Here is a 13,727-nt window from a genome sequence, read left to right as displayed (position 1 = left end):
GGGGATGTTGGCAGCCTGGAGATGAGGCCTTTCTTAGGGTGAGGTCTGTTTGTTATTCTATTGAGTTGGGGGGGGGGGGTGGGGGGGCAAGGGGGATGAGTAGGGGATGGAGGGATGTCAGAGTGGTGGTTTGCAATTTGTGTCATGTCAACTTGTCTCACTAAAAAGAAAATTCCTTGTCATGTCTCCAAAGTCATTTTAGTTTCCTGCAAACACTGTCAGAGACACACAGTTCCTTGTATTGTCATGTCATGGGTGTGCAGGTTGTCTGAGTTTCCTAAACTCTGCTGTACATTTCAGTGTCTAAGTTCCTTGTTTCATACTCTTTTCACATGGAGATTTGGGGAATGTATTTCATAATTTTTTTGGGATTGCGAATTCATGTATTTATGTTGCAGTTGTTTGTTGTATATCTAAGTCTGAAGGGATGGCACAGAGGTAGTACACTTACCTTTCAGCTTCCAAGCCGAGGTTCCATTCTCAGCCTGACGACAAACTGTCGGATCAGTGATTTGCAGGCACGGCATTGCATCACAGCCCTTCCTCGGATGAACATTAAGCGATATGTCACGTCCACTAACATCAATTGATGGATGTTGAAAATGCTACAGTGTCCTTTACAAAACACACGCAAACTACAATATATCTGGAACCTTAACGAAAATGAGAAATTCCAAATTTGGCTCCAAAAAAAAAAAAAAGGAATTACAAATTCCTGCCACCTTTAGGTTATACTCGAGCCATATTTCATTTACTTTATACTTGAGCCGAATGTCAGGCCTGACCAGCTGGTTTGTGAAAGACATATGCCAAAAACTTTGCCTGGCTGACCCCACAATAAGGTGGGAATAATTGGGGCCATTAAATTAAGCAGCAGTGATGTTTGTTGTATGTTAGCTTCTTCTTGTCGATCAAATTTAGAAAAAATAATCCACATTTAGTTTTCGACAGAATCAGAATGTCAGGTAGAAAAGCATGAGAAAGTACATAAAGGACAACCAAGTTGAGTAAGTCAGATGCTGCAGAGTGTGCAGAGGTACCCATTTTGTTTGCACTAATAATCCAGTGCACTCTGATTCACTCATTCTTGTTGTGAAGCTGAAAATGTTGGGAAAAGGCAGTAGGTTATAGATGTCAATGGACAGCCAGCTTTTCCAGTCACAGGCATCTCTCTTCTAGGCTACCCTTGACCATGTTCTACTTTTACCTTTTTCCTTCCTCCCACACCCTCCCACAAAGTGTCACGGAATCTGTCATCACCTTCAGGATACAGCAGAACCCTCTCAATCTCTCACTCGCCGACATAGCTGATCGCGCAGGTACAACCTGCCCCTCCCCTGCGCATGAACACCTTGCCTCGTGTGTAAGAAAAATGATCATTGTCCAATCTAATCCTAAAGATTGGCAGCAATGAAACAGCATTTGATTGAATTCGAACCACAACCACAACTATCGTAATCGATTACTGCGAGAGTCCAGTTAACGGAGCCCATTTTCCAATGTTTTTGTTATTTTACCATGGGATAAAGTGCTTTAATTGGAAAACCAAGGAAAACATTAATGGAAACTATTTTCTTAAGTGGAAATTGAAACAGATGCTCAACAGTTGTCATGATCATTTATAAATAAGATTGTGTCTTCAAGAAAATTATTAATTTTGTAATTTAGTACTCGGTGCTAAGGGTGCAAAAATTTGCCTGAGTCGTATTTTCCCTCCTTCCTGGATCTTCCTGAGAATTTAAAAAAAATTCAAATAAGGCTTTAATACAAATATGACATTTACTATGAGTTTTATTTTTCACGTCATCAATGATTCAACCAACACAAATTTGTCAGCCAATACAGTACAAATTGGATCCTTTACGAATTTTTATTTTTTCAGCCACAATGTATCCCAATAAATAATTTTAACAAGAAATACATCACAGCCACAGTTTAGTAACGTGTCCAAATTTTCCAAAAACTGGGTTCTTATGGCTCTGACACACAATAGTTACTTTGTTATCCCTTGCTTTGTTAAACATTGTATTCCTGACACATTGAGCAGTCAATCCCTATGTGTAGTATTTTTACATTTTTTAGGATTTACAAAAAAAACTAAATAAATAAATAAATTGCCATTCTTCATTATTTAAATTATTTTTGAGGGCATGTTATAACAGAAAATTGAAAAGCATACAATTCATCAAATAAAAAAAATTGAAAATCAAATCATACTTACATTTGACCATGTCACACAGAAAAGTCAATTTCATTAACTATTTGACGCCTACACTTTACACTTTTTGAACACCGCATCGCTACTTTTATATTCCTTGCAAACTTTACTTTCATGCTTGCTACAGATTACTGCACATCCTCTGTCGTTTCTGGGTGGGCATATCGAGCATGTCTTTCTCTTCGGTGCTCCACTCTTAGGGTGTTGTTGAGAACAATGTCCTTCCGGATATCCAATGCCAAACCAATATTCAATACATTGTTGTGAAGTTTTGGGATTCGAGCTCTGCATATCATGTGTGGTACTACCACTTCATTCACAAGGTCCATCCAAAGCAAATGCCTGTTGTACGACTCTCCGGAATGATGGTCTGAGCACAATCTGCAGAAAAGACGATGTGCATTCGATGCAACTGGCAATATCATTCTGTCTGTCATTTGTAGGTTAGAATCTGTTAATTTATCTGTGGTATCAACTCCTCCTTTGGTTTGATTGTAACATGTGGTATGTGGTTTCTTCTTGCCATTTGTGGCCACAAGTTCCTTTGTGCTCAACACGATGACACATTCATTCCTTTTTGGCAAATAGCTCGACATTCTCGCATTCCCTTTTAATCCAGATTCACACTGTAATTAGCTCAGCTACATGTGGCATTCATAATCGACGAAATGTCCAGTTTTTTTTTTCAAATGTCGCCCCAAGTGCAGTGGCATTTTTTATGAGAGGTACCTCCGTGAAAGGAACAATTGGGAAAGATTGTGAGTTGTCACATTGATTGCTGAGCCCCAAATCATGCTGCATACGTAGTCACAATGGTGGAGTGCAAGGATGCCTGCTCAGGTTATCCAGTTGGATGACCCGAGTACATCCATCATTCCACACCATGCCATCAATGGCATAAAAGGTGTATGCATTATCCAAAATGAGGGGGAGATTTGTATCCAACAGCTGACAAACCGTATTCCTTGTTGCGTACTCACTATACTCATACAGTGGTATTAAGGCCACAGTTGATCCAAAATCCCATGGTGAGACAAGACAAACTCGAACGGCACTAAGTATAGTGCATACCTCCACCAGTTTATCCGACAGTTTAGGTTTTGTATCCACTGATAGACCGGATTCGGACCTGAACCAAAATCTAATTGGTTTGTTCTTGTCACCGATTTGTCACCGGTTTGTTCTTGTGTTGTTAGCCTGGTGTTGGCTTAGCGGTTAGGGTGCCGGCTTTGGATCCTAGGATCCTGGGTTCGAATCCCGATCGATCGCTGAATTAACGCCAGGGGGGGGGGGTTGACTCAGCCTGTCATCCTTCCGAGGTCGGCAAATTGAGTACCAGCTTGCTAGGATGAACGACCACGGTGTGTACCCCGATTTAGAATAGGTACACCGTATCCCTGCGCATCGTAAGAGCATGACCAAGGGTTGGCGTCAGGAAGGGCATCCGGCCATAAAAACATTGCCTCAAAAGGGAACCATGATTGTCATGGGGCCCGCAAGGCTAACCCCCACCTTTCTAGTGGGGAAAATGGCCTTAAAACGATCATTCATTCATTTATTTGTCACCGAACCGACTCATCCACCAAGTTTCGTCCGAAGCCGTTCATACCTTTTTGAGATATCGTGTTCATAAACAAACAAACAGACAGACAGCAGTCAAAACATAACCTCTGCCCACCTTCCATGGTGGAGGCAAAAAAGAACATCACAAACACATGCTGGCACAAAACTATCATAGAAGGCCTGGGCAAAAATGACATTTCATTATAAATCTCCAATTGCAGATAAACTGAACTGGCATATACACCCAAAAGACTGATAATGCATCTTTCAACTAGAACGGCACTCGATAGAGTGCATACCTCTGCCAGGCTGAACAGTTGATGGTTTCTATCCCACTGATAGGCCGAATCTGGATTCGGACCTGAATCAAAATCGATGGTTACTCGATCAGTTAAATGCGCCATATTCTTGACAGAACATCGATTCTGCTTTAGCAGTTCCCCGTCGAGGGTTATGGTGCATTGTTCGCCATCGCTTTCCCAGCAATCAGTCAGGGCTGGAATTTATGATTTGTTCATGGTGCCAGCAATAACTCGCCAACTCTTCATGAAGAACACCGTGGGATCTTTAACGTCCACCAACTAATGCCAGCGGACAGGATGCCAAGTTTAACGGCACACACATTGATGATTCACCCTGCTTGTGAAACCTGTCTAAGCCGTATAAGGATGACAGTTTATAGCTGCATCGGGATTTGAACCCATAGACGGGTCCTGATTCAGGATTTGAACCAGACCCGGATAGATTAGAGCCGACCATTCGCTCCTCTAAAGTTTCCCGCCATCCCTTAAAAAAAAAAAACTACAACAGGCAAATAAACGCATTATCATATGCTAACAATTTACTTGCACGCCCGATCCCTGTACTCATCTCAAGTTTTATTTAATTTCAGTTCTGCATTAATCTCAAAGCAATAAGATTAATGTTGGCTTATTATTGATGAAATGTAGAATTTATATGACCTTGAAGATGATTTCTCTATAAAACTGTAAAAGGCACTCGGTAGAGCGCAAACCTCCGCCAGGTTGAACAGTTTATATTTTGTATCCCACTGATAGGCCGGATCTGGATCCGGACCTGAAACAAAATCGAATCGGCTTGTCCTTGTCGCCTACCAAATTCATCCACCAAGTTTTGTCATAATTCGTCCACAACGTTTTGCGATATCGTGCTCTACATCATTTTTTCCCCGATCTCTCAATGGTGAAGAATCACTTAAAAATAAAATAATTCTCGTAACCGAATCCATATTCAGATCTTCCCCAAAATCCAATCAATTCGTCCTCGTCGCACACCCTACCTGTCCACCAAATTTCGTCTGAATCCGTCCGTAACCTTCTGAGATATCCACCTCACAAACAAACAAACAGAGGTGAATACATAACCTCCACCACCAAAAGCATGCAAAGCCGTTTTTGGCAAACAGCAATTTTGGCTTCCTTACTAATCCTCATCGCAAACCTCACCACCCGCCCTTGTAATGTGGAAAGCAAACAAAGCGGAGGATGCAAGCAGAGAACAAAATTTAATTCAATGCCGTTGCTTTGGAGCCCCGGTAGAGGAGGACCACTCTGAAAGCTCAAGGCAGTTCGTAAAATTAAGAAAAATCTTGACATCTCAATAAACGTTTGTCCATCTTTAAACACCGTTTGTGTGAAACTGTAATTCACTCTTCAATCGTTACTTTCAGGGACATCCTATCGTGAACATTCACCAGGGTAAGGATTTTTGCACAAATATTTATTTTGCAAATCCCCTGGAATATCAGCATCGATAACACCATAATTGGCAACGATAGGCAAATGATTTTAATACCCAGTGTGGTGAGTTGAAATCTGATAACAGAAGAACATCTCTTTTTTCAACTTTTTCATGAAGCAATTTCTCTCTATTATCTGAGATGCCTTGCGGAGCTGTAGATATTGCATTGTGAACATCACATGAATGGCGATGGAGATAAGGAGGACACTGGAGCGGTCAAAAATGTGTTTCTCCCAACCGAGAAGTGATATTTCTGCACCAGCGAAACTCGGCACCGATGTTATTCCTTTTTCGGACCAGGCTTCCAGTCCTGGCAGGATAGGTCAAAGGAATGTGAAAACTCACCTCTTATCTGTCTAGTCTGGGTTTGAATTTCAACTCGGCTATAAACTTCCATCCCGATATTCCACATGCAGGATGAGGCATCAATTTGTGTCGTCCATTGGAAGGATGTCAAGCTAGGAGACCCGTCTTCCAGCACTGTTTATCGATGGACGTTAAAATATCCCATGGCGCGTCTCTCTCGAAAAGTAGGCAATTTAACTCTTGGACCCTGAACTAATGACAAATTGGAAATCCAGGAAATCCGGGACCCTGAATAACTGCTTGGAAAGCAATGACAAACCACCCAGCATAATCTTTGCCCAAAAAACAGTTTTAGGCAGCACAGACCCCTCTTTCAAGAGTGTGGTCCATTTTCTTTATTGACATAGTTTTCCAACCAGTCACACACTTTCTCAGTGGTGGGTGAGTTTCTTGATCCCATTGAAAGAGAGGTCTTTTGTTATTGGGCTCTGAAACGTTTTGAAAAGAGAACCCTTTTTGAATGCACCTAAATATTCTAGGATTTCTCATGAGATGCGAAATAAATAAATTGAAATTTTCATCAAACACCATATAAATCTTTGTAAGGGAGATAAAATGCTCTCTGTATAACACTAGAGGTATGAAACTTCCTACAAAGTATAAAGTAACTGCTGAATTCGGAAGCTCACACATCATTTTTCTTGCACAGGAGGCAGTATGTTCATTGAAAGTAGATTTAGCTTGGATTTTTTATTTTTAAAAATAACTTTTGTCTTTAAGACATGGCCTTGTAAGCATTCCTGTATAAACAACGTTTCCTGTGAGGATTCATGAATGTACCGATACTTTCAGTGCTCTGGCGGACATCACTCCACCGGATCACTGGAATCCGAATACTCCAAGTTGGCATTGGACAGGTCAGTCTTCCAATCTATTCTTCTATTTTCCGTTTCTGGATATGTTCATAATTTTTCTATTTATTATTCTACTGTTGCCCCACACCTTTCTAGCTCTTTAATTGTAACTTCCCAGCTTTTAATAATAATAATAATAACAAGTAGGAGACGACGATGGTTCACGAGCGAGCGGTATTCAATGACAAAGGACGGACTATAACCGAAACAGGCCCGGACAGGCCAGGCCCGGAAATGTCAAAACGAAGGTTGTTGGCCTTGAAATGAGATCGAAAATAATGTATAATCAGTTATGAGGTTAGTTAGCTACACAATACCGAAACTTCGGTGAAAAATGAAATGGAAAAAAAAAATGGAAAAGATAAAATAAAATGAAAAATGAAATATCGAGCTCCGTGGGGCTAGACACATGACATTGGCCTACCCAAATATCGAAACCTCTGTCAGATTCCACCAAACCCCTCGGAGAAGATGTAGCTTGAACTCGATTACCCCCTAAAAAGACATCTTTTTCGGGCGTGGCTCCGCCCACAATGGGCACAATACACCCACTCTAGGCAGGACACAACTAGATCATGATATCGACCTCCCACCCAAGTTTCATCAAGATCGGATGATATCATCGGGTAGTTATGCTGCGCACAGACAGACACACAGACAGACGCACACACATGACGAATATAGTGGTCACTTGATAACTCGTGAACCAACAAGTCAGGAGACGACGATGGTTCACGAGCGAGCGGTATCCAATGACAAAGGACGGACTATAACCGAAACAGGCCCGGACAGGCCAGGCCCCGAAATGTTAAAATGAAGGTTACCGACCTTGACATGAGATAGAAAATAATGTATAATCAGTTATGAGGTTAGTTAGCTACACAATACCGAAAATTCGGTTCGATTCTGACAACTTTGAAACCTTGACCTTTGTGACCCTCAAAGGTCAAATGTCGAAGATTCTGAAATTTGTTGGAAAACTTGTATTTCATGATGTATGTGATAATATAAGATCATGTACGACATTTCACCCTATCAGGAAGCGAACAATGTAATAAAACCATCAAAAATCGACTTTTCTAAATTTCGTGACCTTGTGACCTTGACCTTGGGGCGAAAATGAAAAATCGAGCTCCGTGGGGCTAGACACATGACATTGGCCTAACCAAATACCGAAACCCCTGTCAGATTCCACCAAACCCCTCGGAGAAGATGTAGCTTCAACTTGATTACCCCCTAAAAAGACATATTTTTCGGGCATCGCTCCGCCCACAATGGGCGCAATACGCCCACTCTAGGCAGGACACAACTAGATCATGATATCAACCTCCCACCCAAGTTTCATCAAGATCGGATGATACCATCGGGTAGTTATGCTGCGGACAGACAGACAGACAGACAGACACACACCCATGACGAATATAGTGGTCACTCTGTTTGATAACTCGTGAACCAACAATAATAATAATAGGAGTTCCCTTACAAGGAACTTCGACATAGGAGGATGTCATTTGGCCCATCTAAGCCTGCACTATTATTACTGATGTATGGTTGATTGTCCGTGCTCCTTTCTTTATAAATGCTGAGTATTAAGCAAGGAAGCAGCACATACCATTTTAAAAATATATATTTGGTATAACTCGGTCAGGGTTCGAAACACCAACGTCTTAGTCTCAGGATGGATTTTCTAGCCATTAAACCACCAAGGCTGCTTTTCAAGTTACTATTATTAGTTTAATTGATTTGAACGATTGCTCAACCAATCAATTTAAAATCAGGTTAACTCAAGTTGCTAACTTACTCCGCTGCCAGCATTTATACCGTTTGATTCGTCAGCACATCAAATCTGGACAACCCTGGCAATTATTCGGTGATTCCATCCCTAGGAGCTGCATCTCATCACATGATGGCTTTAGAACAGTTATTTGGACCCGGAGCCTGACCTTTTAATAACTTGAAACGTTAAGTAAATGCGATGTAGAAACCATGTAAACGATCAAATTATTATAAACTGTCCAATTACTTTGGTAGTGTAAATTCTTGTTTTGATCTCACTACAGTCACTGTTGTCTTTTGATCACACCATGGTGAGGTTGGCAGGGGTTAGATGTTGCACCTGGGAATGCAGTTATACCGATCGTTGAAGATCAAACGTGGGTTATCCACCCTTTCGGGGCTTAACCTGGACCACCTTTATTGATTACAGGATTCTCGGTCTTTAATTCATATCTTACGAAGGGTATTCATTGTTACACGAAGCACCTTCAGTATTGTGATCCTGGACATGATGTGGCGTTGTTGACGAGTGTGAAACAGGGACGGAGCGCTCACTGATAAAATGATCATAAATGTTTTTTTTCTTTCCCACAAGAACATCAGCTCAAATTAATGCTTGAACATCAGCTCAAATTCAAGAATGAACATCTCAAATTCACACACAAACATCAACTCATATTCCGGCATGAACATCAGCTCATATTCCGGTATGAACATTAGCTCATATTCCGGCATGAACATCAGCTCATATTCCAGCATGAACATCAGCTTGTATTCCGGCACGAACATTAGCTCATATTCCGGCATGAATATCAGCTTGTATTCCGGCACGAACATCAGCTCATATTCCGGTATGAACATCAGACCATATACCTGCATGAACATCAGCTTGTATTCCGGCACGAACATTAGCTCATATTCCGGCATGAATATCAGCTCAAATACCCGCACAAACAGCTCGTATTCCAGCATGAACATCAGCTTGTATTCCGGCAAGAACATCAGCTCATATTCCGGTATGAACATCAGCTCATATTCCGGCATGAATATCAGCTCAAATACCTGCACAAACAGCTCATATTCCAGCATGAACATCAGCTTGTATTCTGGCAAGAACATCAGCTCATGAACTGGCATGAGCTTCTGGCATGAATTCAATTCAAGCATGAATTCTGGCATGAACATCAGCTCATAATCCAGAATGAACATCAGCTCATAATCCAGCATGAACATCAGCTCATATTGCAGCATAAACATCAGCTCATATTCCAGCATGAACATCAGCTCATATTCCGGTATGAACATCAGCTCTTATTCTAGTATGAACATCAGCTCATATTCTGGCATGAATATCAGCTCAAATACCTGCACAAAGCTCGTATTCCGGTTTGACCATCAGCTCATATTCCGGTATGAACATCAGCTCATATTCTGGCATGAACATCAGCTCAAATACCTGCACAAACAGCTCATATTCTAGCATGAACATCAGCTTGTATTCTGGCAAGAACATAAACTTATATTCCGGTATGAACATCAGACCATATTCTGGTATGAACATCAGCTTGTATTCTGGCAAGAACATAAACTTATATTCCGGTATGAACATCAGCTCATATTCTGGCATGGACATCAGCTCAAATACCTGCACAAACAGCTTATATTCTAGCATGAACATCAGCTTGTATTCTGGCAAGAACATAAACTTATATTCCGGTATGAACATCAGACCATATTCTGGCACGAACATCAGCTTATATTCCAGCATTAACATCAGCTCATATTCTGGCACGAACATCAGCTTATATTCCAGCATTAACATCAGATCATATTCCGGTATGAACATCAGCTCATATTCTGCCACGAACATCAGCTTATATTCCAGCATTAACATCAGATCATATTCCGGTATGAACATCAGCTCATATTCTGGCATGAACATCAGCTTATATTCCAGCATTAACATCAGCTCATATTCCGTTATGAACATCGGCTCATATTCTGGCACGAACATCAGCTTATATTCCAGCATTAACATCAGCTCATATTCCGGTATGAAAATCAGCTCATATTCTGGCACGAACATCAGCTTATATTCCAGCATTAACATCAGATCATATTCCGTTATGAACATCAGCTCATATTCTGGCATGAACATCAGCTCATATTCCGGTATGAACATCAGACCATTGCAAATGACTGGCCATTTTGAGTCTCAATTAATCTCCTCGGGTTTTGTGTGAGTGTCCTTCATTCAGGTTCAGCCAGGAATTCATAGATTATTGAAAGCATATGATGTCATTAATGCAAAGCAAATTTAGTCAATTGCTACGTAGCAAATTCTGCAATTGCTCTATAGATGTGCATTAGTTCGAACCAGAATTAATACAATGGCTATTGGTTATAATCTAAATTTGCACAATCCACTCATATAACATCTTGATTGATGACCTAGATGTGATTGATGGAATGATGACCTAGATACCAGTTGTGCCTTTTCTTATACGCGCATAGATACGAGATGGTGTATCCATTTGGCAATTATGTCTTGGTTATGGCAGTAGTTAAAGTGTGAATGGTGCATTGAGAGATTTCTTTTTTTTACACGGTGTATTCCATTATCTTGATGTGTGTGCTTACTCCCTGCTGGGACTTTCCTCATTTGACATGAGCACTGCTGCACAGGCGTGTCCATCGCATCATCTTTCGAGGTCCTGCCGTGCATTTCCTGAAGATCCTGTTGTGTGATGCCACTTTAGGCACAACTCAGAAACTTCCATGGAACATTTTAACACAATCACTATTTGCCTAACAATTTTGTTCATTGTATACCTCTCCTTTCCTATTGCATCTCCAGGTGCTGCATGACGTCATCGTCGGGCACCGAAGGGGGCCCTGCGATGACGCGCACTGAAAGGGAGTACTCAGTTTTCACTTCGGTTTCTTTCTTTCGTGTTTTCTTGTTTTTCTTGATTGTTTGTTTGTTTGTTTGTCCGAGCGATATCTCAGCCATCCTTTGAGCTCGGAAGCTGAAATCTCGGCACAATAGTGAGCAAGTCCTTTGGGAAAATACTGTTTTTTTATTAATAAATTAATTGACGAATTATTTAATTATTATCGATTTATTAATCACTTATTTATTTCCTTTCTCATCTGGGCAATATCACAGGCGCCTTTTGAGCTAGCAAGCTGATATTTGGACATGACAATGACCAAGTGATTTGGTTATAAAGGATATTTTTGATTTATTGATTAATCAATTAATCGATTAATTCTTTACTTTTTCAATTAACTGCTGCATTTTTTTTTTTTTAAGTTACAGATTCGGATGAAACAGTTGTGGTTTTGGTATTCTAGTAGCAACTTGATTCATAATTTAATTATTTTACCATTATTATTCATTTATTTTCATTATTAATCACTTATTTATTTCCTTTCTCATCTGGCCAATATCTCGGGCCCCCTTTGAGCTAGGAAGCTGATATTTGGACAAGACTATGACCAAGTGATGTGGCTATAAAGGATATTTTGATTTATTGATTAATCAATTAATATATAAATTATTTATTGGTTAATCAATTAATCAATTAATCAATTATTTTTCCGATTATTAATTATTTAATTAATTTTCAAAATGTTACAGCTTCAGATGAAACACTGGTGGTTTAGGTATGCTATTAGCCAATTGATGAAGAAATTAATTATTTTACGATTATTAATTTGTTTTAATTATGCAAATAATCAATTATTGTTCACCTTAATCAAACAATCTCTATGTGCCGCACACTGGAGCATATGTGATTTATTTATTTGGCATTGGGGCGGTGTACTTTGAATGTATCTGTACTTGTTTTTTCTTAATTTACTCTTTTATTTTCGACCTGTCCACACCTGGCCCACCTACCTATCGAGCTCAAATAAATCCGAGTGTTTTGTTTGTTCTTCACACCTGCTTGGTTGTTTATTATATGTACATCTTTTTACCTTTCTTATGCATCATGGATTTCGTGCTTTGCACCAAAGGCATGCATCTGACGACATGTCTGCCCACAGTGAGCCAACATCATAAACTCTGCCAACAAAAAACTTTATTAGATGTTAGATGAAAGCAATAAAGAAACTCAACATTTTCAGTTCTTTATGGAAGTTCATCTTTCATTATCTTGAATGCCTCATGGGATGTTATTCGAGTCTTTGTTGTCCACGTTGGCTGCGGTTGTTTTGCTATGTCGTGCTGGCAGGAGGAAGTTGTCCATTAACATCCATCTCGGTCCAAAGTTGGACAGACTTTTTCATGTTAGAATAATGTTTTCACAAATTATTATTTTTGTTTTATTATCTGAGTTGTACGCTATGTTATATTCATTCACGAAGGCTAATTGAGTACATCCTCTGTGTTTGCTTTATCTTAATTCTGAACCACCTTGTGTCTCCCATAGCTTTGTCGATGAATTGCAGGTTGTGGTTAAAAGCGTGGAAAGTCAAATGTCCATCGAAGGAACTCGTGAACGCTACTTGCATCATAACTATCGTGGAATCATTGTGATGTGTCGGATAGCCAACGTCTACACATTCCAGATTCACTCGCTCTCAGCACCATCCCCCCTCTCCTCCCTGTCTCTCGTAATCTGCCTTTTGTACACATTCGTCCAGCGCGTCGCTGTCCATCCTCTATTGTGAGGAGGGTTGCCAAGGCGAGAGCAGTGTGGTGGTCGGTGTGGGAGGTCGAGAACAAAGCTGGGGACCTTTCAGGCTTCACCCGGCACGGTGGTCATGGCATCCGGTCGGTGATCCGTCCATGCCCCCGTTTGTATTTTGTCATGCGGCCGAGTCTCCATTGGCCCTCCGTGTTGGACTTGTATGCCTGGTTCCTGGAGAAAGCTCCGATATTTTTTTATTGCCAATGTAAACATTTTGGTACATATAATCTTTCAGGTCTGTGGGTACCAAATCAAGTTTGAACAAACTCCCTCACTCTCTTCAATCCCACTCCTCCCTCCAGGTCTTTAAAACAGCTGTTCACCACCATCTCTTATCTTCCCCCATCCAAAACCTTGATCTTTTCTACCCCTGTTAATTCACCCCAGATCGACTTTTCTGAAATACCGACTTCTTTTCTGGAAGTACTAGCTGTGTCCATGTTTTGTTTTGTTTTTTTTACCTCCCGGTAAAACATGTGCTTAATGTGC

The 13,727-nt window shown here is 40.5% G+C and overlaps 1 protein-coding gene across 2 annotated transcripts in view; it reads left to right on the top strand.

The window, feature by feature from the left end:
• The window catches only part of LOC137432347 (receptor-type tyrosine-protein phosphatase-like N), a 237,834-nt gene that overhangs the window by 144,639 nt on the left and 79,468 nt on the right, over positions 1 to 13,727 (top strand). For both annotated transcript variants that reach the window (XM_078781553.1, XM_078781543.1), the window contains exons 8-9: positions 1,240 to 1,319; positions 6,701 to 6,765. In XM_078781553.1, the coding sequence (XP_078637679.1) occupies positions 1,240 to 1,319; positions 6,701 to 6,765 (145 nt within the window). The remainder of the gene's footprint in view (positions 1 to 1,239; positions 1,320 to 6,700; positions 6,766 to 13,727) is intronic.

Source organism: Myxine glutinosa, chromosome 1, assembly GCF_964187855.1.
Source record: "Myxine glutinosa chromosome 1, kmMyxGlut1.1, whole genome shotgun sequence".
Classification (NCBI taxonomy): Eukaryota; Metazoa; Chordata; class Myxini; order Myxiniformes; family Myxinidae; genus Myxine; species Myxine glutinosa.
Note: the sequence above shows the minus strand (reverse complement) of the source record. Positions and strands in the feature narration are given on the sequence as shown.